Source organism: Anolis sagrei, chromosome 12 (assembly GCF_037176765.1).
Source record: "Anolis sagrei isolate rAnoSag1 chromosome 12, rAnoSag1.mat, whole genome shotgun sequence".
NCBI lineage: Eukaryota > Metazoa > Chordata > Lepidosauria > Squamata > Dactyloidae > Anolis > Anolis sagrei.
In genome coordinates this window covers 17,804,603-17,832,246 of record NC_090032.1, presented here as the reverse complement: position 1 = coordinate 17,832,246, position 27,644 = coordinate 17,804,603, and the positions used below count along the sequence as shown (strand labels likewise).

The window sequence follows — 27,644 nt, the reverse complement described above, 5'->3', positions numbered from 1 at the left end:
GACTTAAGCAACGTATGTGGCAGGTACTGTCTTGTTCAGTAGACTCTCCTCTACAGTTCCATTTTGGCAGGAAGGCTTAGGATTGAATGGCTGTATTGTTAAAGTGCAAAGTATGGAACCCTGTGCAGATGGTCGGTCAATGCAACTTAAGCAACGTATGCGGCAGGTACTGGCTTGTTCAGTAGAGTCTCCTCTACAGTTCAATTTTGGCAGGAAACCTTAGCATTGAACGGTTGTGTTGTTACAGTGCAAAGTATGGAACCCTGCGCAGACGGTCGGTCAATGTGACTTAAGCACCACATGCAGCAGGTACTGGCTTGTCCAGTAGATGGTCCTCTACAGTTCCATTTTGGTGGGAAGCCTTAGCATTGATTGGTTGTTTGGTTACTGTGTGAAGTATGGAACCCTGTGCATATGGTCAGTCAATGTGACTTAAGATACTTGTAGTCATTGAATTCTTGACCACAGAAGGTGTCAGCTCAACATCTTTAAATATATTCGCCCAACGATGCACAATACTCACATCAACACAATCACCATAAACAACTTGCATTCTCTGATTAATCTCCCTTGGGGTGATTACCTGCCACATATGTTGCTTAAGTTGTATTGACCGACCATCTGCACAGTGTTCCATACTTCATACTGTAACAACACAACTGTTCAATGTTAAGGCTTCCCACTAAAATGGAACTGTAGAGGAGAGTCTACTGAACAAGCCAGTACCTGCTGCATACGTTAAGTTGCATTGACTGACAGTCTGCGCAGGGTTCCATATTTTGCACTTTAACAACACAACCGTTCAATGTTAAGGCTTCCCACCAAAACGGAACTGGAGAGGAGAGTCTACTGAACAAGCCAGTACCTGCCAAATTCGTTGCTTAAGTCGCATTGACCAACCATCTGCGCAGGGTTCCATACTTCACACTGTAACAACACAACCGTTCAATGCTACTGTTCAATGGAAATGTAGAGGAGAGTCTACTGAACAACATGGAACTGTAGAGGAGAGTCTACTGCACAAGCCAGTACCTGCCACATACATTGCTTAAGTCGCATTGACCAACTGTCTGCACAGGGTTCAATACTTCACACTTTAACAACAAAACCGTTCAATGCTAATGTTCAATGGAACTGTAGAGGAGAGTCTACTGAACAAAATGGAACTGTAGAGGAGAGTCTACTGAACAAGCCAATACCTGCCGCATACGTTGCTTAAGTTGCATTGACCGACCGTCTGCAAAGGGCTCCATACTTCACACTGTAACAACACAACCGTTCAATGCTACTGTTAAATGGAACTGTAGAGGAGAGTCTACTGAACAAGCCAGTACCTGCCTTATACCAGTACTGCCATCTGTTGAGGAGTTACGAAGGTGGAGGGATTATTTTTCATTCAACCCTCGTAGTTATAACTTGAGGCAGCAGGTGGCTAAAGGCGTGGTATAACTACAACTCCCATGACTCTATAGCTATAGTGTTGTCCTTGCAAAGTGTGGGACATAGAGGCAAACAAAGACAAAAAACCGACAGGATTTGAAAGGATTCAATATCCAATCTCATGGAATATAGAAATGGAATGTTGCAATGGAGGATGCCAAAGGAAACGGAGATAGGAATGCAAAGTGGAATGCTGCCATGGAAAGGAAGGACCCCGAATGCAAAAGGAAATTATAAACATGGGTCGCAAGAAAGCCACGGATTTTGATCCCAGCATCAAGCCACCAGCACGAGGTGAGCGGAGCCCGAACTACAACTCTGCTTCCTCCTTTTTCAGACCATTTCCAAGGCCCCAAAGACCATCCCCATTGTGGGAAAACGTCCATATTCAGGTCATGGATGCAACCAACGCCTCACAAAGGAAACCACTTTGACAACAGCTCGTCTTTTCTAAAATCATCGGTGTTCCAAGTCGAGACCGCCATTGTTCTCCCGTCAAACAGCGCAGGAACCCTTTAAGACGAAAAAGAAAACAAACTGTGATTTCCAGATTGCTTGCTAGCTATATACAGTAGAGTCTCGCTTATCCGACCTTCGCTTATCCGACATTCCGTCAATTTGTGTAGTTTGCTGTCGACCTTTGCAGCCCGAAAGATACCTGCATCTGTCAAATAGGAAATTTAGGTACCACCTCCGCGGGGAGGCTAATTTAATTTACGACGCCATAAAAATCTCCAGCAAGCATGCAAAGAACGAGGAAGTACTTCATCAGTGTCACAAATGGACGGTGAAGCAACAGCTCCCCTGGTGGCCAGAATAATAGGAAATTTAGGTACCACCTACGCGGGGAGGCTAATTTAACTAATTTACGATGCCATAAAAATCTCCAGCAAGCATGCAAAGAACGAGGAAGTACTTCATCAGTGTCACAAATGGACGGTGAAGCAACAGCTCCCCTGGTGGCCAGAATAATAGGAAATTTAGGTACCACCTACGCGGGGAGGCTAATTTAACTAATTTACAATGCCATAAAAATCTCCAGCAAGCATGCAAAGAATGAGGAAGTACTTCATCAGTGTCACAAATGGACGGTGAAGCAACAGCTCCCCTGGTGGCCAGAATAATAGGAAATTTAGGTACCACCTACACGGGGAGGCTAATTTAACTAATTTACGATGCCATAAAAATCTCCAGCAAGCATGCAAAGAACGAGGAAGTACTTCATCAGTGTCACAAATGGACGGTGAAGCAACAGCTCCCCTGGTGGCCAGAATAATAGGAAATTTAGGTACCACCTACGCGGGGAGGCTAATTTAACTAATTTACGATGCCATAAAAATCTCCAGCAAGCATGCAAAGAACGAGGAAGTACTTCATCAGTGTCACAAATGGACGGTGAAGCAACAGCTCCCCTGGTGGCCAGAAAAGTTAAATTGCCTCTGTGCCTGTCTATACTAGAAAACTATCATTGTATGCTAGAAAACTATAAAATTATTACAATTATTAATATTGGAAAAATTAGAAATTATTAGTATAGAAATTATTATTAGTAGCTAGAAAATTAAAAATTATTATTATTTATACAAGAAAATTAGAAAATTATTATTTATACTAGAAAACTCAAAAAAATTGTTGTTATGTATGCTCGAAACTATAAAATTATTACAATTATTAATATTAGAAAATTATTGTTATTGATACTAGATATGAGAAAATGATTATGGTTGTTTATGCTAGAAAATTAGAAAATTATTGCTATTAACATTAAAAAATTACAGTTAATATTAGAATATTATTATTATTATTGATACTAGAAAAATAGAAAATTATTATTATGGTTATGTATGCTAGAAAACTAGAAAATTATTACAATTATTAATATTAGAAAATGACAGTTAATATTAGAATATTAAATTATTATTATTGATACTAGAAAAATAGAAAATTATTACAATTATTAATAATAGAATATTATAAAATTATTATTATTATTTATACTAGTAAATTAGAGAAGTATTATTATTATTACCAGGATACTAGAAAATTATTACTATTATTTTTCAAACTAGAACATTATTATTGTTATGTATGTTACAAAACTAAAAATGTATTATTAACAAAACTAGAAACCTAGAAAATTATTATTATTTACACTAGAAGACTAGAAAATTATTATTATTATGTCTGATAGAAAACTATGAAATTATTATTGAGACAAAATTAGAAAATTATTATTTTTACTAGAAAGCTATAAAATATTATTTATACTAGAAAACTATAAAATATTATTATTTATACTAAAAAGCTATGAAATATTATTATTTATACTAGAAAGCTATGAAATATTATTATTTATACTAGAAAGCTATGAAATATTATTTATACTAGAAAACCATAAAATTATTATTTACTAGCGGTCCCCTGCCACGCATTTCTGTGGCCCAGTCTGTTGATATGGAAAATAAAGTAATGAGAAAGTGTTGGTTTCTTCAGGAGTCCCTTTCAAATCTATGATACTATATTTGTGTGTGTGAATCATATCTATCTATATCTATAGCTGGATGGCTCTCTGTCAGGAGGGCTTTGATTACGTTTTCTTGCCCTGGTGAAGGGAGTTGGACTGGATGGCCTTCTGTATGGGGGTTCTGTGTGGGAAGTTTGCCCCAGTTCTGTTGTTGTTGGGGTTCAGAACACGCTTTGATTGTAGGTGAACTATAAATCCCAGTAACTACAACTCCCAAATGTCAAGGTCTACTTTCCCCAAACTCCATCTGTGTTCATGTCTGGGCATATGGAATATTCGTGCCAAGTTTGGTCCAGATCCATCATTGTTTGAGTCCATGGTAGTCTCTGGATGTAGGTGAACTACAACTCCCAAACTCGAGGTCAATGCTTACCAAACCCTTCTAGAGTTTTCTATTGGTCATGGGAGTCCTGTATGCCCTGGTTGGTTCAATTATATCATGCTATTTGATTGTAGGTGAACTATACATCCCAGCAACTACAACTCTCTCTCTCTCTCTCTATCTATCTATCTAATCTATATCTATGGCTGGATGGCTCTTTGTCAGGAGGATTTTAATTATGTTTTCTTCCCCTGGTGAAATGAGTTGGATTGGATGGCCTTAAGTATTTTCTGTTGGTCATGGCGGTTCTGGGTGGAAAGTTTGCCCCGATTCTGTCATTGGTGGGGTTCAGAATGCTCTTGGATTGTAGGTGAACTGTGAATCCCAGTGACTATAACTCTCAAATGTCAAGGTCTACTTGTGTTCATATTTGGGCGTATTGAGTGCTTGTGCCAAATTTCGTTCAGATCCATCATTGTTTTAGTCCACAGTGCTCTCTGGATGTAGGTGAACTATAACTCCCAAACTCAAGGTCAATGCCCACCTGACCCTTCCAGTATTTTCTGTTGGTCATGAAAGTTCTGTGTGCCAAGTTTGGTTCAATTCCACCATTGGTGGAGTTCAGAATGCTCTTTGATTATAGGTGAACTATAAATCCCAGCAACTACAATTCCCAAATGACAAAATCACAATTTTTGAGTGATGGTCACTCCTTGTGTTGTGAGACGTTTTGTTGCCAAATTTGGTGTAATATTTATACCTCGTTTTTCCCTCCAAAAAAACGACTCATAGCAACTCACAGTAAAACAGATACAATTTTAAACCCCCAAACAACGTACAAACGCTAAAATATCCACAGTATTAAAAATAAATAATTAAAGCCAATCAATGAGTACAAAGCACAACACAATGTACAAATGTTGTGATGCTGGTTGACTCATTCCACATGTTGGCTATTCCGATATGGCGTCTTACAGTCAAGACTTGAGTTAATATTAACAATCAGGGAACTTACCTTTAGAGGTCGCGGGTTTTGGGGAGGGGCTCCAATTTGGGAGGCCGGGTTCGGAAAGTGATGCCGTCTCCCGGCAAAGGAGAAGCCACGAAAGGGGTGAACAACGCGAGGTGCCAGCGTTCGCCCAGGATTTCCCGGAGGTTTCCCCGCCAACCCAGGTCATACTTGCGGTCGCCTTCGAACCACTCCTTGGTGGTCTGGCCACGAAGCACCAGCAGACCGTGGAAGAGCAGGAACCCGGCACAGAAGAGGCAGCCCACCAGGCAAGCATCGGTCACCATGGCAAAGAAGAAGGCCGTGAAGTTCACTTGCCCTGCAAGAGAGCTGAGACTTAGGCACCTGGCCTGAAAACCTTCAACAATAACAACACTGCTAATAATAATAATAATAATAGGTTCTTGAGGTTTTTTTCGGGCTATAGGGCCATGTTCTAGAGGCATTTCTCCTGACGTTTCGCCTGCATCTATGGCAAGCATCCTCAGAGGTTGTGAGGTCTGTTGGAATTAGGACAATGGGTTTATATATCTGTGGAATGGCTGGGGTGGGGCAAAGAGCTCTTCTCTGCTGGAGCTAGGTGTGAATGTTTCAACTGACCACCTTCATTAGCATTTGAAGGCCTGGCTGAGCCTGGGAAAATCCCCTGTTGAGAGGTGTTAAGATGTGCCTGGTTGTTTCCTCTCTGCTGTTTTGCTGTTGTAATTTTAGAGTTTTTTAATACTGGTAGCCAGATTTTGTTCATTTTCATGGCCTCTTCCTTTCTGTTGAAATTGTCCACATGCTTGTGGATTTCAATGGCTTCTCTGTGTAGTCTGACATGGTGGTTGTTGGTGTGGTCCAGCATTTCTGTGTTCTCAAATAATCTGCTGTGTCCAGACTGGTTCATCAGGTGCTCTGCTATGGCTGACTTCTCTGGTTGACGTAGTCTGCAGTGCCTTTCATGTTCCTTGATGCGTGTCTGGGCAACGCTGCGTTTGGTGGTCCCTAATTAGACTTGTCCACAGCTGCATGGTATACGGTAGACTCCTGCAGAGGTGAGAGGATCCCTCTTGTCCTTTGCTGAACGTAGCATTTGTTGGATTTTCTTGGTGGGTTTGTAGATAGTTTGTATGTTGTGTTTCCTCATCAGCTTCCCAATGCGGTCAGTGGTTCCCTTGATGTATGGCAGGAACACTTTTCCTCTGGGTGGATCTTCATCTTGACTCTCGTGGCTTCTTCTCGGTTGTCTTGCAGCTCTTCTGATGTCTGAGGTGGAGTATCCATTGGCCTGGAGAACCCAGTTGAGGTGCTTCAGTTCCTCTTGGAGGAGGTGGGCTTTGCAGATTCTTTTTGCACGGTCTGCCAAGGCTTTGATGGTGCTTCTTTTTTGACTCGGGTGATGGTTGGAGTTTTTATGTAGATATCTATCACTGTGTGTGGGTTTTCTGTAGACGGTGTGACCCAATTGTTGATCTGGTTTGCGGACGACTAGGACATCTAGAAAAGGCCGTCTTCCTTCATTTTCTTTTTCCATGGTGAACTGGATGTTTGGGTGGATGCTGTTCAGATGGTCCAGGAACCTGTTGAGTTCTTCTTCTCCATGGCTCCAAATGGTGAAGGTGTCATCCACATATCTGAACCATATCGTCGGCTTTTTGGTTGCTGTCTCCAGGGCTTGTTTTTCAAATTGTTCCATGTAGAAGTTAGCTATGACCGGGCTGAGAGGGCTCCCCATAGCTACTCCATATTTCTGTTCGTAGAATTCATTGTCCCACTGAAAGTAACTGGTGGTGAGGCAATGGTGGAACAGAGCCGTGATGTCTTCTGGGAACCTCTGGTTGATGAGCGCCACGGTGTCTGCTACCGGGACCATGGTAAATAGAGACACCACATCGAAGCTGATCAGTTTATCGTTGGTATTTAGCTTGAGATTGCTGATTTTTTTCTATGAAGTGGGCTGAGTCCTTGATGTAGTGTGTAGCGAACCCAATATGGCTTTGTAACTGTGCAGCAAGAAATTTTTCCAGGTCGTAATAATAATAATAATAATTGCCATCAAAGCTAGAATTGAAAAGTCGACAACAGATCCTAAGTGTAGACTCTGCAAGGAAGTGGGTGAAACGATGCATCACATCCTCAGCTGCTGCAAGAAGATCACGCAGACAGACTCCAAGCAGAGGCACAACACCGTTGCTAAGATGATCCATGGGAACCTGTGCCACAAATACCATCTGCCTGCGACGAAGAACAGGTAGGATCACAAGCTGGAAAAAGTTACAGAAACATCTCTGGGACTTCCGAATTCAGACAGACAGAGTTTTGGAGTACAATACTCCTGACCTCACGATTGTGTGTATGGATTGTCGATGTTGCAATCCCAGGTGACAGTAGGATTGAAGAGAAACAACTGGAAAAGCTGACACAATACGAGCATTTAAAGCATTTAAACTGCAAAGACTCTGGCACAAGCTAGTCAAGGTGGTCCCAGTGGTGATCGGCACACTGGGTACAGTGCCTCAAGACCTTGGCCTGCACTTAAACACAATCGGCGCTGACAAGATTACCATCTGCCAGTTGCAGAAGGCCACCTTACTGGGATCTGCACGCATTATTCGCCGATACATCACACAGTCCTAGACACTTGGGAAGTGTCCGACGTGTGATTCAATACTACAGCGAACAGAGTGATCTTGGTTGCTGTGGACTCATCTTGCTGTGTTTCAAATAATAATAACAATAACAACAACAACTTGGGAAGTGTCCAACGTATGATCCAATACTACAGCCAACAGAGTGATCTTGTTTGTTGTGGACTCATCTTGTTATGTTTCAAATAATAATAATAATAATAATTATTATTATTATTATTATTATTATTATTTGTTATTCACCTCTTAATGTTTCAAGCTGCTGACATTTTCGTTGCTCTGTGTGGTACTGACCTGGCTTGATTCAGAGTCCCACCCCTTAATTCTTCTGTAGAATAAATTAATGTAAGTTTGAGAATCTTCCTGGTTCCTAGACTTATTTGGAAACACAGACTAGGAATTAAAGGCATTGCACCTCTACCATGCAACCCCCAAGTCTGGGATTTGGATTCTATTGCTGCTGTGTTTTGATCTTTGTGCCATGTGTTTTGGCGTGAGTATTGCAAAGTGCTGTACTTTATGTATTTTCTTGTATGTATTTTATGTAGGTGTGTTTTGACTGTGCTGTATTTTAAATGTCCTTTATCTTATGGTGAACTATCCTATTGATTTTATTCCTAGTTATATGTTGTTGATTTGAGTTTTGCTTTATGTATGTAAGTCATTAAATTTTGCCATTATTTTTGGGTAAACTGCTTTGAGTCTCGTCCACCCCAGGGTGAGAAAAGCGGTATATAAATACTGTAAATAAATCAATAAATGTACCAAGGCTTGAGGAGAAGTGGGTCACAGATCTAAGCTGCCCCAAGTTCCCTTGGGGAGATGGTGGCGGGGTATAAATAAAGTTTATTATTGTTGTTGTTATTGTTCTTAATTAATTCAATGTTAAAGAAATGTTAACATGTCCTCAGGCTGACAAGGTACATAAGCAATAGACACAAGCACTTATTTTGATACCTTACCGGTCAGCAGCATCAGCCACGGCAAGATCAGCAGGAGCACCGTCTGGGCCAGGGGTTTCTCCTGCAATAGAGTCCACACCACGTCGGCATTGAGAACGGCACAACACAGGAGGAGGATGGCACCGTGCAGCAGCAGGCTGAGGAAGTAGCGGTAGTTCTGGTAGCCCAGGCACTGGCCCAGCAAAGTGCAATGGTGGTCACGGCGCAGGATGCAGACGTTGCAGGAGAAGCAGTGGCCACAGCGGGGAGGAACGTGGGACTGGCAGGAATAGCAGTAACTGGAAGGGAGGGAGAAAAGCTGCCATGAAAGCCAGCCTCCTCAGTCAATATAACATTGTGAATTTTAACCTGCCTGTTACTGGCAGGTAATAAATAAATTATAATGAATTATTAATTACACTGTTCAACGGAGAAAAAGTTGCGGGCCTGAAAATAGTTGTTCTTTTATGATTTTGGGGTGCTGAAAACAAAAATGACATTTAAAAATGTATATTGGCTCTAGTTTTTATGATATAAGCAATCACGTGATCATGTATGGTTGAAAAAATGCATGTTGCGACTTACACTATGGAAGATTCTAGAATATTCTTGAAAGTTTGATGCAAAGCCAGAAAGCCCTATATAAGGCTGGACTTTTGAACGGTGAGGGTCAGTCAGTTGAAGACGGAGACAGTATCGTTAAACATCGTTTTACATTGTTCGTTTTACTGTAGTGATGCCTCGCACGTGTGTAAATAAAGCACTATGGAAAAAGATATCAAGGCAAATGGACTCCGTCAATGCTGTCAGACTCCTGCTGGAGCATTGCAAGAGGGAATCCTCTCCTTGGATACAAAAGAAAAGTCAAGAGAAGCAAACAGGATATAAACAAAGTCACGATTCAAGCGACATTTAATCTTTCAGACTTTTCAACTGCATTAGGCCTACGAATATAGTTTCTTGCTGTACAAACATAAACAATAGACTAATTAAATAAATATTTCTCATGTATAAACTATTGGCAATATAATTTGACTAAAATTTAGTAAATATTCACGGTTTATATACACGCAGTAAGGTGAGGCGCATTATCATAATATTAACGAATTACCTATTGTGGAGAAAATGGAAATAGCTGTTGCATAAAAACCAGAGCCAATGAACACATTTAATTATCATATTTGAATTCAGCATGTTAAATTTATTAAGAAACGGCGCATTTCGTTTCCGCAACTGAGAAAAACTGAAAATTTGTAGAACAGTGTTACCAACATTGGTAATGAAAACATTATAGGTAAGGTAAAGGTAGTCCCCTGACATTAAGTCTAGTCGTGTCCGACTCTGGGGGTTGGTGCACATCTCCATTTCTAAGCCGAAGAGCCGGCATTGTCCGTAGATGCCTCCAAGGTCATGTGGCTGGCATGACTGCAAGGAGCGCCTGACCTTCCCACCGGAGTGGTACCTATTGATCTACTTGAATTTGCATGTTTTCGAACTGCTAGTTTGGTAGAAGCTGGGGCTAACAGCAGGAGCTCAAGCCACTTCCCAAATTTGAAACTATGGCCTTTCAGTCCACAAGTACAGCAGGTAAGCAGTTTAACCCACTGCGCCACTGGGGGCTACTAAAACATTTTAACACATTATAATACATCTATACCCACACACTAGAGCCCCCGGTGGCGCAGTGGGTTAAAGTACTGAGCTGCTGAGCTTGTTGATCGAAAGGTCGCAGGTTCGATTCCGGGGAGTGGCGTGAGCTTCCGCTGTCAGCCCTAGCTTCTGCCAACCTAGCAGTTCGAAAACATGCAGATGTGAGTAGATCAATAGGTACCACTCCGGCGGGAAGGTAACAGTGCTCCATGCAGTCATGCTGGCCACATGACCTTGGAGGTGTCTATGGACAACGCTGGCTCTTTGGCTTAGAAATGGAGATGAGCACCACACCCCAGAGTCAGACATGACTGGACTTAAAGTCAGGGGACTACCTTTACCTTTACCTTTATACACACACATTATACCATCCACCACCCAAGTGACGGCTTTCATACGGAACAATTTCATCCTGGAGTTTATGTGTTTCCTTCACCACAGACATCCCAGTGTTTCTTACTCTCTCCATTGGTGTGGAATTTGCATGACCCTGCCCAATGCCTCTTCCTTAACTCTTTCCTATTCATTTCTATGGCACACAACAAACAAAGGAATTGATCAGCAACTGAACATACTAGAGAGGTCTTGGGGGGTGGGGGGTACTTTACCATGATTTATGGAAGGTGTGGATATAGGGATGTGTAGTTCACCTGCAAATGAAGAGCACTCTGAACTCCACCAACGATGCATCTGGAACTAACTTGGCACACAGAACCCCCATGACCAACAAAATAATACTGGAGGTCTTTGGAGGGATTTAGAGGACTTGTAGTTCACCTATATCCAGAGACCACTGTGAACCTGAACAAGGATGGATCTGGACCAAACTTGAGATGCATAACCAATATGACCATATTTGAAAACTGGTGGGATTTGAGGGGAATTGGCCTAGATATTTTGGAGTTGTAGGTACTAGGATGTATAGTTCTCCTGCAATCAGTGAGCATTCTGAACTCCACCAAAGAAGGAATTGGACCTTATTTCTAGGTCCAATTATATGTCGCCAGTACAGATAATATTCAAGAATGCTATTAATTGGAGTGAATTAACATCTGTTCAGTAATAAGTGTTGATAATATAAAGTTTCCTAAACTCTGGAGGACTATTTCCATAAAATAACTTATATTTTTAAACTCTTGAAAGAAGATGCTGTCAAGGTGATGCATGCCATATGCCAGCAAATATAGAAAACACAAGAATGGCCATCAGACTGGGGGGGGGGGGGGGAATCCACTTATATCCCCATACCAAAAAAGGGAAATGCGAGAGAGTGCCCAAACTTCCGTACAGTGGCTCTTATTTCTCATGCCAGTAAGCTAATGCTCAAGATCCTGCAAGGAAGACTCCAGCAATACATGGAGAGAGAGTTGCCAGATGTTCAAGCTGGGTTTAGAAAAGGCAGAGGAACCAGAGACCAGATTGCCAATATCCGGATGCTGGAGAATGGAGAAAGGCAGGGAGTTTCAGAAAAACATCTACTTCTGCTTCATTGACTACTCTAAAGCCTTTGACTGTGTGGATCATCATAAATGGTGGCAAGTTCTTGGTGGGATGGGCATCCCAAGCCCCCTTCCCTCTCTCCTGAGGAATCTGTACAAGGACCAAGGAGCAACAGTCAGGACTGACCACGGAACAACAGACCGGTTCGAGATTGGGAAAGGCGTCCGGCAAGGCTGCATCCTCTCACCCAACCTTTTTAACGTGTATGCAGAACACATCATGCGAGGATGTGCGGGGCTTGACGAATGCAAAGCTGGGGTGAAAATGGCTGGAAGAAACATTAACAACCTCAAGATATGCAGATGATATCACTTTGATGGCCGAAAGCGAGGAGCAGCTGAGGAGCCTTCTAATCAAGGTGAAAGAAGAAAGCGCAAAAGCCGGGTTGCAGCTAAACATCAAAAAAACCAAGATTATGGCAACAAGAATGATTGACAACTGGAAAATAGAGGGAGAAACCGTGGAGGCCGTGACAGACTTTGTATTTCTAGGCGCAAAGATTACTGCAGATGCAGACTGTGGCCAGGAAATCAGAAGACGCTTCCTTCTTGGGAGGAGAGCAAGGTCCAGTCTCGATAAAATAGTGAAGAGTAGAGACATCAGACTGGCAACCAAGATCCATTGCCTAGTCAAAGCCATGGTCTTCCCTGTAGTCACCTACGGATGTGAGAGCTGGACCTTAGGGAAGGCTGAGCGAAGGAAGATCGATGCTTTTGAGCTGTGGTGCTGGAGGAAAGTGCTGAGAGTGCCTTGGACTGCGAGAAGATCCAACCAGTCCATCCTCCAGGAAATAAAGCCCAGCTGCTCACTGGAGGGAAGGAGACTAGAGACAAAGTTGAAGTCCTTTGGCCACATCATGAGGAGACAGGAAAGCCTAGAGAAGACAATGATGCTGGGGAAAGTGGAAGGCAAAAGGAAGAGGGGCCGACCAAGGGCAAGATGGATGGATGGCATCCTTGAAGTGACTGGCTTGACCTTGAAGGAGCTGGGAGTGGTGACGGCCGACAGGGAGCTCTGGCGTGGGCTGGTCCATGAGGTCACCTAGAGAAGACAATGATGCTGGGGAAAGTGGATGAAAAAGGAAGAGGGGCCGACCAAGCGCAAGATGGATGGATGGCATCCTTGAAGTGACTGGACTGACCTTGAAGGAGCTGGGGGTGGTGACGGCCGACAGGGAGCTCTGGCATGGGCTGGTCCAGGAGGTCACCTAGAGAAAAGAACGATGCTGGGGAAAATGGAAGGAAAAAGGAAGAGGGGCCGACCATGGGCAAGATGGATGGAGGGCATCCTTGAAGTGACTGGACTGACCTTGAAGGAGCTGGGGGTGGTGACGGCTGACAGGGAGCTATGGCGTGGGCTGGTCCAGGAGGTCACAAAGAGTCGGAGACGACTGAACGAATGAACAACAACAACAACATTATTAGTATTATATTACATTATAATATTATTATCAATATTACATGTGTATACAATACATTATACATTATTAGCACAGAACATCATTAATATATTAATAATATATTATATTACTATATGAGCCTTAAAGTGCCAGTTTGAATAACAGTAAAAGTGCAACAGCTCTTGGTCTGCAGCCTTTCCCTCCATGATCCTGAACACTCCACCAAAATAGTCTTCCATGTTTACAATCAGGCATTCCCTGCCTTTCCCGCCATTTTTCTTAGCCCCGCCTCCCTCTGCTCTCTCCCTTCCGCTATTGGCTGCCTGTGGGAGGCGTGTCCAAGCGAAGCCCCGCCCCCTCACTTACTCCCATCCTTGCCCCGCGCCGGCGAGCATGACGCCGCGCGTGCTGGGCGAGGCGGTGACGAAGCGGCGCGCGCCCTCGAGCGCGTTCCCGAGCAAGCCCAACAGCGCCGCCAGCGTCCAGAAAGGGAACTGCTCCTCCGCGCGCCCCCGACGCCGCCGCTGCAGCAATAGCGCTAGGACCTCGGCGGCGAGCGCGGACCCCAGCGCCGCCCCCGCCAGCATCGGCAGCGCCCGCTTCCTCCAGTCTGGGCCGGCCATGGCCGCGCATGCGCACACCCGCGCCCTCGCTTTCCCCCCTCCCGCTTCCTCCAGTCCGCGCATGCGCACACCCGCGCCCTCGCCTTCTCTTTCCCCCTCTTTCCCATTCCCTGACTTGTCCGCCAATCAGCGTCGGGGATGTTCTCCCGGAGCCCTCCTTTTGAGATTGACGGGCGGGCGTCGCAGCCAATCGCAGCCTAGACATGTGTTTCAAATCAATACAGTAGAGTGAGAAAATGATTTAGTGGAGAAGTTCAGCCTTTCCCACTCCCATATCATATCATATCATATCATATATAATATAATATAATATAATATAATATAATATAATATAATATAACATCATATAATATATAATATAATATAATATAATATATAATATAATATAATATATTATAATATTATAATATAATATAATATAATATATAATATAATATATTATATAATATATTATATAATATATAATATAATATATAATATAATATAATACCTATTATATTGTTATATTATATTATATTTTTATTTATATTATATTAATTATATTCTATTAATTATATTCTATTATAATATAATATTATATTATATTATATTATTATATTATATTATATATAATACAATACAATATAATATTATATAATATAATATTATAATATTATGATATAATATAATATAATAATATAATATAATAATAATATAATATATCATATAAATAAAAATATAATATGTATGTATAATATATGTATGTTTCAATTTTCTGACATAAATTACAATATATATTGATTGCAGTATAATAGGATAGTGCAATGTAATAATATATAATACTAATATTGTGCAAAAAATAATTTAAAAATTACTAATAATGTATTGTATTGACATATAATAATAATAATGTAATACAGTATAATACTAATAATAATACAGTATAATATAATATATGTATGTTTCAATTTTCTGACATAAATTGCAATATATATTGATTGCAGTATAATAGGATAGTGCAATGTAATAATATATAATACTAATATTGTGCAAAAAATAATTTAAAAATTACTAATAATGTATTGTATTGACATATAATAATAATAATGTAATACAGTATAATACTAATAATAATACAGTATAATATAATATATGTATGTTTCAATTTTCTGACATAAATTGCAATATATATTGATTGCAGTATAATAGGATAGTGCAATGTAATAATATATAATACTAATATTGTGCAAAAAATAATTTAAAAATTACTAATAATGTATTGTATTGACATATAATAATAATAATGTAATACAGTATAATACTAATAATAATACAGTATAATATAATATATGTATGTTTCAATTTTCTGACATAAATTGCAATATATATTGATTGCAGTATAATAGGATAGTGCAATGTAATAATATATAATACTAATATTGTGCAAAAAATAATTTAAAAATTACTAATAATGTATTGTATTGACATATAATAATAATAATGTAATACAGTATAATACTAATAATAATACAGTATAATATAATATATGTATGTTTCAATTTTCTGACATAAATTGCAATATATATTGATTGCAGTATAATAGGATAGTGCAATGTAATAAGATATAATACTAATATTGTGTAAAAAAATAATTAAAAATGCTAATAATGTATTGTATTGACATATAATAATAATAATGTAATACAATATAATACTAATAATACATTATAATATATTACTAAGTAATACAGTATAATATTATATAAAACTAATATTGTGCAAAAAATAATTAAAAATGCTAATAAAGTATTGTATTGACATATAATAATAATAATGTAATACAGTATAATACTAATAATAATACAGTATATTACTAAGTAATACAGTATAATAATATATAAAACTAATATTGTGCTATGTTAATAATTTATTGCATTGACATATAATAATAATGTAATACAATATAATACTAATAATTATACAGTATAATATAGTACTAAGTCATACAGTATAATAATATATAATACTAATATTGTGCAAAAAATAATTAAAAAATTGCTAATAATGTATTGTATTGACATATAATAATAATAATAATGTAATACAATATAATACTAATAATAATAATACAGAATAATATATTACTAGGTAATACAGTATAATAATATATAATACTAATATTGTGCTATGATAATAATGTACTGTATTGACATATAATAATAATAAATATTCCTAAGTAATATATTATACTAATATTGTGCTATGTTAATAATTATTGCATTGACATATAATAATAATATTGTAATGTAATATAATAATAATACAATATAATAATATATAATACTAATATTCTGCTATGCTAATGTATTGACATATAATAATGTAACACAATATAATACTAATAATACAATATTATAATATACATATAATACGAATATTGTGCAATGCTAATAATGTATTGTATTGACATATAATAATAATATTGTAATGTAATACAATATAATAATAATACAATATAATAATATATAATACTAATATTGTGCTGTGCTAATATTAAGTTGTATTGACATATAATAATAATAATTGAATACAATAGAATACTAATAATAATACAGTATAATATATTACTAAGTAATACAGTATAATAATATATAATACTAATATTGTGCTATGTTAATAATCCATTGCATTGACATATAATAATATTGTGTAATACAATATAATAATATATAATACTAATATTGGGCTATCCTAATGTATTGTACTGACATATAATTATAATAATGTAATACAATATAATACTAATAATACAATATTATAATATATACTATTATAATAATATATAATACTAATATTATGCTATACTAATAATGTACTGATATAATAATAATATTGTAATACAATATAATACTACTAATAATACAATATAATAATATATAATACTAATATTGTGCTGTGCTAATAATGTACTGACATATAATAATAATATTGTAATGTAATACAATATATTAATAATACAATATAATAATATATAATACTAATATTGTGCTATGCTACTAATGTACTGACATATAATAATAATAATAATATTGTAATGTAATACTACTAATAATACTATATAGTAATATATAATACTAATATTGTGCTATTGTATTGATATATAATAATAATAATATTGTAATGTAATACAATATAATACTAATAGTAATACAATATAATAATATATAATACTAATATTGTGCTATGCTAATCAATTGTATTGACATGATAATGATAATAATGATAATGTAATACAATATAATAGCAATACAATATAATAATATATAATACTAATATTGTGCTGTGCTAATGTACTGGCATGTAATTATAATCATGTAATACAATATAATATTAATAATACAATATAATAATATATAATGCTAATATCGTGTTATGCTGGTAATCTATTGTATTGACATATAATAACAATAATAATATTGTAATGTAATACAATATAATACTAATAATACAATGTAATATATAATACTAATAGTAATACAGTATAATGTATAATACTAATATTGTGCTATGCTAATAATCTATTGTATTTAAATATTATAATAATAATAATATAATAGTAATAGTAATGCAATATAATAATATATAGTACGAATATTGTGCTAGGCTAATTTATTGTATTGACATATAATTATAATAATGTAATACAATATAATACTAATAATACAATATAATAATATATAATTAATACTAAAATTGTGCTATGCTAATAATCTATTGTATTGACATATAATAATAATATTGTAATGTAATACAATATAATTCTGCTAATAATACAATATAATAATATATAATACTAATATTATGCTATGCTAATAATCTATTGTATTGACATAATAATATTGTAATGTAATACAATATAATAATAATGCAATATAATAATATATAATACTAATATTGTGCTATGCTAATTTATTGACATAATTATAATAATGTAATACAATATAATACTAATAATACAATATTATAATATATAATATTATAATAATATATAATACTAATATTGTGCTGTGCTTGCCATCTGTCCAATAGATGATTTCCACTCCAGTGGGAAGCTTCCCATCAACAAGATGAAGTATCATAGCGATGAAGATGGAAAATAAGGTTGGGGTGATAACACATCCCTGTTGAACACCTGATTCGACCTTAAATGGGTCACTTAAGCGGCTGTGGAGGAAAAGGAAGGGCCTGAGGCTGTTAGGAACGATCGGAGTTGAAGTCCAAAACATCCGGAGGGCACAACTGGGAAAGGCTTTGCAAAATATTACACCCTCGGACTTGGTGGGATTCTGGTGGAGTAGTTGTGTCAGCTCAGGTCCACCCTCTTTGAAGATTTCAATAGGGATCCCATCAGGTCCGCTGGCTTTGTTAGTGTTTTGCTGCATGTCTTGCCACTTACGCCTGAAGTACAGTAGTTTTATCCTGTAGACTCCTCATCTTTGGATTGTATTATGTAAATGAAATGAAGGTACCAAGGAGCTCCAGTGTGGAATACAGCTTGCTATGACAAGGCTTTAACATTTGCAAGATGGCAAGACATGCAGCTTCCACATTTCGTAGTGTTTGAACAGTCGTAGGACTGCCAGATGTGGATCTAATCTGGTACAGATGCATTTCGATCGAACGCGAAGCGTGTAAGGAATGCTCTGTGCGCCATGATCACAGAACGATTATTCTCATAATATGTTATTCTCATAATATGACACTTTTGGTCAACAAGTTCAGCAGCTCAGCGGTTTAATCCACTGCACCAATGGTACCAACTCAGACTTTAGGGGGGTCAACTCCAAGGAGAGATGACCTTAGTTCCCACCAAAGAGGGAACGCTACCTTGGCAAGCCTTCAGAGAAGCCTGATTCCAGCAATTTTATTTAATATTAATAATTGAAATGAGACTCTTGCCAAGGCGAAGAAGGGGCATCGAGGTTTTAATGAGCGATTCAGCTGAGATCGGATGCACTGTGGGAATAATTCCACCACAGGCATGCAGGAGCACAGTGATACAGGCATATTTATACAATTTTTGAAAACCCAGAGTTCAAACTTCCCGCCCCGGCTCCTCTGACATTCCCCGCTGTGATTGGACAGCAGGGCGAGCAGCTGGGGAGGAGCCTCCCGTCCCCTGGGCTCCTGGACCAATCAGGGAGCTTCAGAGGCGTGCTGGATCCAAGGGGGAGGGCTCCCGTCGCCCGCCGGCCATCGAATCAGAAGAGGGGAGGCGGGACGACAGAACACAAAGAGAGTTCATGAATGGGTCAATGGAAACTGGCCATGTGCTCAGTGAAACAAAGGAAAAATGTCTCCAGCCGATGCAGCTTATTGTCCTTTGAGGGGTTTTGGTGAGGGAAACAAACAGGATCAGGGCAGCGGACCTCCGGGGGGGGGGGGGGGATCAACGCTGCCATTTGTAAATCAATCATAATGTCCGTATTCCAAATAGACTTCCTCATCTCACTGGACCAACTCCGAGGGCGAGACAAAGGAAATCATAAATGGCTACTGTTCCATGCAGATGTGAAATAATCAAATAAGAAAGGGAGGTGGTGGTTCTCCCTCAAGCATTTCAACAGACCTGGGTCACATTATTCTAGGGCAAAAGGCAAAGGGGAAAGGCAATATTTCATAGCAAGATACATACATTCATAATCACAAGCATTTCATAGCAACAAAACCCCATCTTTGTCTCACATTCCAAGTATATTTAATAAGAGAATTAATTTTCATGAAAAAGCCTGAAGTCCAATGTTTTAAAAGGTCTTTGAGGAAAGTTCATGAGGGAGAGAGTATGTACTGAAGTACAAGGCAGAGAGTCCATGATCATTGAGAAGGCTGGCAGATGAAACCCCAGCTGTGCTGCAACTGATTCACGCTTTTGGAAACTACAACTCTCACAAAGGGCAGAAGTCCCAAGATCCAGCCATTTCCAAAAAGCCTCGTGGGGTCCTTATTGTTGTCAGTGCCTTGGCAATGTGACCAAGACTTAACCTATGTTGTGTAGTCTGGTGCCCTTGCCCTTTGCAGAACTATAAGTCACTATCCCTTATTTTGGGGGAGGGGGGGTGCTCGACATCAATACCTGAACTTGAGGTGCTTCCTGCCTTTCCTTTCTCTTACAAGTCCTTTCCCGCTGGTCCTAAGAATAGCCTCAGCGTAAGAGGATCCGTTCAGAGGGGAACGGAGACTTCATTTGGGGAATGCAAACGTAGGCTGGCAAAGTGCAAAGAAACAAAACAATCTTTTGGGAATCTTTTCCCCAAATGCGGGTTTCACGTTTCACGATCGTCTGGACAAAACAGGACCAACCAAATACCTTGTTATATCTATATATATAATAAAAGAGAATGTTTGTATGTATGTATGTATGTATGTATGTATGCGGAGGGCGGATGTGTATGTGACAGCTTTCTGATTGGTTGCCACTGTGTTATTATTTGCATACGGTCTCTGATTGGCCAGCCTCAATATTCCAACATTCTGAGGTGGCAGAGAGAGGAGAGGTAAGGGTCTGAGGGACGGACCTGGACTACACTTGGTACACATAACCCCATGACCCCCTTTATGTCCTGGTACAGTCTGGGGGAGGTGGACCAAGGATTATGGGATTTGTAGTACTTTCAAACCCTGTGGTTCCCACAGACCACTGTGGCTCCCAACAAAGACCAATAAAGACCAAACTTGGCACACAGAGCCCCCATGACACACTCTACATTATACTGCAGTTTGGAGGAGGCTGGACCATGGATGATGGCACTTGAAGTACCTCCAACCACTTCTCGAGACTGCTGCAACCCTCATGCAATGACTGATCAAGACCAAATTTGGCACACATAACTCCATTGACCCCCTTTACATGCTGGTGAGGTTTGGGGGAGGAAGGACAAATGATGATGGGATTTGTAGTACTTTCAAACCCTTCGGTTCCCACAGACCACTGTGGCTCCCGACAAAGACCGATAAAGACCAAACTTGGCACAAAGAGCCCCCATGACCCGCTCTACATCCTACTAAAGTTTGGAGGAGGGTGGACCATGGATGATGGGACTTGAAGTACCTCCACTCAATTCCCCAGATCGCTACGACCCTCATTCAATGACTTATCAAGACCAAACTTGGCATACAGAGACCCCATGACCCACTCTACATCCTGGTGCGGTTTGGAGGAGGATGGAGCATGGACGATGGGAATCACAGTACTTTCACAGGTCCCCAAGTTAGTATATAAATATCATAGATTAGAGTTAGTGAGCCAAAGCTAGCGTTGCCTTGAGGAGAGTGGGTAGGCCGAAGCCTGTTAGAGTTAGTGAACCGAAGCTAGTGTCGCCCTGAGGAGAGTGAGTAGACCGAAGCGTGTTAGAGTTAGTGAACCGAAGCTAGCGTTGCCCTGAGGAGAGTGAGTAGGCTGAAGCCTGTTAGAGTTAGTGAACCGAAGCTAGTGTTGCCCTGAGGGGAGTGAGTAGACCTGTTAGAGTTAGTGAACCGAAGCTAGTGTTGCCCTGAGGAGAGTGAGTAGACCGAAGCCTGTTAGTGAACCGAAGCTAGTGTTGCCCTGAGGAGAGTGAGTAGGCTAAAGCCTGTTAGAGTTAGTGAACCGAAGCTAGTGTTGCCCTGAGAAGAGTAGACCGAAGCCTGTTAGTGAACCGAAGCTAGTGTTGCCCTGAGGAGAGTGAGTAGGCCGAAGCCTGTTAGTGAACCGAAGCTAGTGTTGCCCTGAGGAGAGTGAGTAGGCAGAAGCCTGTTAGAGTCAGTGGGCCGAAACTAATGTTGCCCTGAGGAGAGTGAGTAGGCCGAAGCCTGTTAGAGTTAGTGAGCCGAAGCTAGTGTTGCCCTGAGGAGAGTGAGTAGGCCGAACCCTGTTAGAGTCAGTGGGCCGAAGCTAGTGTTGCCCTGAGGAGAGTGAGTAGGCCGAAACCTGTTAGAGTGAGTGAGCTGAAGCTAGTGTTGCCCTGAGGAGAGTGAGTAGGCCGAAGCCTGTTAGAGTTAGTGAGCCGAAGCTAGTGTTGCCCTGAGGAGAGTGAGTAGGCCGAACCCTGTTAGAGTCAGTGGGCCGAAGCTAGTGTTGCCCTGAGGAGAGTGAGTAGGCCAAAGCCTGTTAGAGTTAATGAGCCTAAGCTAGTGTCGCCCTGAGAAGAGTGAGTAGGCCTAAGCCTGTTAGAGTTAGTGAGCCGAAGCTAGCGTCGTCCTGAGGAGAGTGAGTAGGCCGAAGCTTGTTAGAGTTAATGAGCCTAAGCTAGTGTCGCCCTGAGGAGAGTGAGTAGGCCAAAGCCTGTTAGAGTTAATGAGCCTAAGCTAGTGTCGCCCTGAGGAAAGTGAGTAGGCCGAACCCTGTTAGAGTTAGTGAGCCAAAACTAGCGTCGCCCTGAGGAGAGTGAGTAGGCCAAAGCCTGTTAGAGTTAATGAGCCTAAGCTAGTGTCGCCCTGAGGAGAGTGAGTAGGCCAAAGCCTGTTAGTGTTAGTGAGCCGAAGCTAGCATCGTCCTGAGGAGAGTGAGTAGGCCGAAGCCTGTTAGAGTCAGTGAGCCAAAGCTAGCGTCGCCCTGAGGAGAGTGAGTAGGCCGAAGCCTGTTAGAGTCAGTGAGCCGAAGCTAGCGTCATCCTGAGGTGAGTAGGCCGAAGCCTGTTAGAGTCAGTAGGCCAAAGCTAGCGTCGCCCTGAGGAGAGTGAGTAGGCCAAAGCCCGTTAGTGAACCGAAGCTTGCATGGCCCTGAGGAGAGTGAGTAGCCCGAAGCCTGTTAGAATCAGTGAGCCAAAGCTAGCGTCGCCCTGAGGAGAGTGAGGTAAACCTCAGTGTGAGAGAAGCCTATGTGAGGGAATGCCTCAGTGGGGAATACGCGTCATTGTTAGTAGGCCTGAGTGTAAGGTAGTGTCACCCTGAGGAGAGTGAGTAGGCCGAAGTCTGTTAGAGTTAGTGAGCCAAAGGTAGTGTTATCCTGAGGAGAGTGAGTAGGCCGAAGCCTGTTAGAGTTAGTTTGACTCAGTGAGGGAACTCCTCAGTCTGTGTGAGGTAAACTTCTGTGTGAGAGAAGCCTTGTGAGAGAGCTCCAGTATAAGGACAGCTGCGTGTAGAGCTACTGTGTATTTGTTTCTTCCTGTTGTGGAAACCTTGTTATTGTAAATAATACAACTATATTATTTTGCTACAAACAAAAGCCTGCTGTGGAAGAGATAATATTGGCCTGTGTATTTTTTGTTTTTTGTAGCACTTTGGGCTACAAGCGCTGGGTCACGCTGCTGCTAATGGGTTGCTCTACTGTACATGTATGAGGAGGTTCTTTTACAAACTTACATATGCAGATGATACCACTTTGATGGCCGAAAGCGAGGAGGAGCTGAGGAGCCTTCTAACCAAGGTGAAAGAAGAAACTGTAAAAGTGTGGTTGAGGCTCCTTTGGAAGCTTTGAAACAGAGGCTGGATGGCCATCTTCCGGGGGTGCTTTGAATGCAATATTCCTGCTTCTTGGCAGGGGGTTGGACTGGATGGCCCATGAGATCTCTTCCAACTCTAAGATTCTGTGATTCTATGTGTGGGCAGTGGACAGCGTGCAGTGCTGGAGGGAAGACCCTACAATGCATGGAGGTTCTGTGTGGGAAGTTTGGCCCAATTCTATCATTGGTGAGGTTCAGAATGCTCTTTGATTGTAGGTGAACTATAAATCCCAGCAACTAAAACTCCCAAATGTAAAGGTCTGTTGTCACCAATCCCCACCAGGGTTCACATTTGGGCATACTGAGTATCCATGCCAAATTTGGTCCAGATTTATCATTGCTGGTTCTCAGAATGCTCTTTGATTGTAGGTGAACTATACATCCCAGCAACTACAGCTCACAAAGACTATTTTTGCCAAGCTCCACCAGTGTTCACATTTGGGCATATTGAGTATTCGTGCCAAGTTTGGTCCATATCCATCATTATTGGGCCTCAGAATGCTCTTCGATCTCTGTAGGTAGGTGAACTACAACTCCCAAACTCAAGGTCAGTGCTCACCAAACCCAGTATTTTCTGAATGTCATGGGAGTTCTGCGTGCCAAGTTTAGTTCAATTCTGTTGTTGGTGGAGTTCAGAACACTCTTCAATTGTAGGTGAACTATAAATCCCAACAACTAAAACTCCCAAATGTCAAGATCTATTTCCCCCAATCTCCATCAGTGTTCATATTGCGCATTCATACCAAATTTGGTCCAGGTCTATCATTGTTTGAATCCACAGTGCTCTCTGGTTGTAGCTGAACTACAACTCCCAAACTCAAAGTCAATGCTCACCAATCCCAGTATTTTCTGAATGTCATGGGAGTTCTGTGTGTCAAGTTTAGTTCAATTCCGTTGTTGGTGGAGTTCAGAATCCTCAGCATCCGTGCCAATTTAGTCCAGATCTATCATTGTTTGAATCCACAGTGCTCTCTGTAGATAGGTGAACTACAACTCCCAAACTCAAGATCGGTACTCACCAAACCCTTCCAGTATTTTCTGAATATCATGGGAGTTCTGTGTGTCAAGTTTAGTTCAATTCCGTTGTTGGTGGAGTTCAGAATGCTCTTTGATTGTGTGTGAATTATAAATCCCAGCAACTACAACTCTCAAATACCAAGGTCTATTTCCCCCAGACTTCACCAGGGTTCACATTTGGGCACATTGAGTATTTGTGCCAAGTTAGGTCCAGATCCATCATTGTTTGAATCTACATTGCTCTCTGATTGTAGGTGAACTACAACTCCCAAACTCAAGCTCAGTGCTCACCAAACCCTTCCAATATTTTCTGAATGTCATGGGAGTTCTGTGTGCCAAGTTTAGTTCAATTCCATTGTTGGTGGAGTTCAGAATGCTCTTTGATTGTGGGTGAACTATAAATCCCAGCAACTACAACTCCCAAATGACAAAATCAATCAACCCCACCAGTATTCCAATTTGGGTGTATCGGCAGAGGCGGCCCTAGGTAATTTTCAACGGTAAGCAAACAGTATTTTGGCAACCCCCCCCCCCCCCCCCAACCAATCACTGATATATATTTTCTGTTCGTTGTGGGAGTTCTGTGTGCCCGTATTTGGTTCAATTCCATCATTGGTGGAGTTCATAATGTTCTTTGATTGTGGGTGAACGATACATCCCAGTAACTACAACTCCCAAATGTCATAGAATCACAGAATCATAGACTCAAAGAGTTGGAAGAGACCTCATGGGCCATCCAGTCCAACCCCCTGCCAAAGCAGGAATGTTGCATTCAAATCGCCCCTGACAGATGGCCATCCAGCCTCTATTTAAAAGCTTCCAAAGAAGGAGCTTCCACCACACTCCGGGGAAGAGAGTTCCACTGCTGAACGGCTCTCACAGTCAGGAAGTTCTTCCTCATGTTCAGATGGAATCTCCTCTTTGTAGCTTGAAGCCATTGTTCTGCGTCCTAGTCTCCAAGGAAGCAGAAAACAAGCTTGCTCCCTCCTCCTCCCTGTGGCTTCCTCTCACATATTTATACATGGCTATCATATCTCCTCTCAGCCTTCTCTTCTTCAGGCTAAACATGCCCAGCTCCTTAAGCCTCGCCTCATAGCGCTTGTTCTCCAGACCCTTTATCATTTTAGTCGCTCTCCTCTGGACACATTCCAGCTGTCGGCAATCTATTTTCCCCAAACTCCACCAGTGTTCACATTTGGGCATATTGAGTTCAGAATGCTCTTTGATTGTAGGTGAACTATAAAGGTAAAGGTAGTCCCCTGCCATTAAGTCCAGTCATGTCTGACTCTGGGGTGTGATGCTCATCTCCATTTCTAAGCCGAAGAGCCAGCGTTGCCCGTAGACACCTCCAAGGTCATGTGGCCACTGGCATGACTGCATGGAGCGCCGTTACCTTCCCGCCGGAGCAGTACCTATTGATCTACTCACATTTGCATGTTTTCGAACTGCTAGGTTGGCAGAAGCTAGGGCTGACAGCGGAAGCTCACACCGCTCCCCGGAATCGAACCTGTGACCTTTCGATCAACAAGCTCAGCAGCTCAGTGCTTTAACCCACTGTGCCACCGGGGCCTCCTAGGTGAACTATACATCCCAGTAACTACAACTCGCATATGTCAAGGGCTATTTTCCCCCAAGAGCGCCTCAAGAGCACCCCTGGGCAAAATCAACTGTACTGCGAATGCTTACTCTGCGTATGGGTTGAGCCGCCCCTGTGTATCGGGTATTTGTGCCCAATTTGGTCCAGTGAATGAAAATACACCTTGCATATCAGATATATTGCGGTTCGTGACAGTAGCAAAACTAGAGCTGTGAAGGAGTAATGAAAATAATGTTTTCATGAGGAACCGGATTAAGGGGTCGCGGCATGAGGAAGGTGGAGAACCACTGCCATAGGGACACCGCGATGGGCCCGCTCTGCTCTCAAGGGGGGTCCCTTGGCTCGCCCGCAGCTGTCTTCACCCGGCCCGGTTGGTAGGGACATGTGTGCCGTTCCCTCCCCCTTGGCCTTTTTAAGACGGAACCCGATCCTCCTTCCCAGGGGCTGATAATACTTATTGAGGACCGGTCACGTGGGCCGGTTTTGACAGGTGCAGCGGAGAAGCGAGCGGACGGACAGCACAGCCTGGGAGGACTTGGGGGGAGAAACCTTGACCTCCAAGAGGAGCCGAGAGAGAGAAGAAGGGAAGCGAAGAAGGGAAAGCAGGGCTGAGACAGAGAGAGCAAAGCGGGGAGCAGGGCAGGCGCAGAAGGCAAGATGACGACGCAGATAGAGACCCACGTCCAGTACAACCATTCCTACATGACGACCGAAGACTACATGGCCCAAGAGGAGGACTGGGACCGTGACCTGCTGCTCGACCCCGCCTGGGAGAAGCAACAGAGAAAGGTAAGCCGTTAATGGGGAAAGTATGGGGAGAAAGCATGGGCCAGCTTCAGCCTTTCCTCCAGGTGTTTTGGACTTCAACTCCCACCATTCCTAACAGCCGGTAGGCTGTTAGGAATGGTGGGAGTTGAAGTCCAAAACACCTGGAGGAAAGGCTGAAGCTGGCCCATTGGACACCATTCTAAACAACCCAAGTTTACTTTGTTTACCTTTTCCCATCACCTTTATATGTGTTTAGATTGAACTTCGTTAATGAGACTATCGTCAGCATCATTGAACCCAAAATATTATTTCCTCCTCTGTGCTCCAAATTTAGAAAACTAAATGAAGCAGAGAGGGGCTCTCAGACCTTACGCAAATGGACTGTGTTGAACTGGATTATATGGCAATGCAGACTCATATCCAGTCAATCTGCATCATACAACAGGGTAGATCCAGCTTCGAGAGTCAGAGATGAGTCGGAACAGGCTTCGCCCGTAAAAACTCATTTACCTCACCACACTAGACCTCATCGTGCTAGACTTCATCATGCTGGACCTTATCACACTAGATCTCATCACACTAAACCTTTTCACACTAGATCTCATCACATTAGACCTTTTTACACTAGACATCATCACATTAGACCTTATCACACTAGATCTCGTCACAGTAGACCTTTTCAAACTAGACCTCACCACACTAGAGATTATCATACTAGACCTCATCACATGAAACCTCATCTCACTAGACCTTTTTACACTAGATG

At 41.1% G+C, this 27,644-nt stretch overlaps 2 protein-coding genes across 2 annotated transcripts in view; one reads left to right on the top strand and one right to left on the bottom strand.

Moving 5' to 3' along the window:
- Nucleotides 1–1,528: 1,528 nt before the first annotated feature.
- On the bottom strand, nt 1,529–14,085 carry ZDHHC24 (zinc finger DHHC-type containing 24). The gene is made up of 4 exons (XM_060758369.2): nt 13,782–14,085; nt 8,888–9,165; nt 5,302–5,614; nt 1,529–1,953 (listed from the first exon to the last, which is right to left on the bottom strand). The coding sequence occupies exons 1-3, from the start codon at nt 14,036–14,038 to the stop codon at nt 5,304–5,306; spliced, it is 846 nt and encodes a 281-aa protein (XP_060614352.2). The 5' UTR covers nt 14,039–14,085; the 3' UTR covers nt 1,529–1,953; nt 5,302–5,303.
- Nucleotides 14,086–26,584: 12,499 nt separating this feature from the next.
- The window catches only part of ACTN3 (actinin alpha 3), a 70,320-nt gene continuing 69,260 nt past the window's right edge, over nt 26,585–27,644 (top strand). The window contains exon 1 of the mRNA XM_060758390.2: nt 26,585–26,899. Within this exon, the coding sequence (XP_060614373.1) occupies nt 26,768–26,899 (132 nt within the window). The 5' untranslated portion in view covers nt 26,585–26,767. The remainder of the gene's footprint in view (nt 26,900–27,644) is intronic.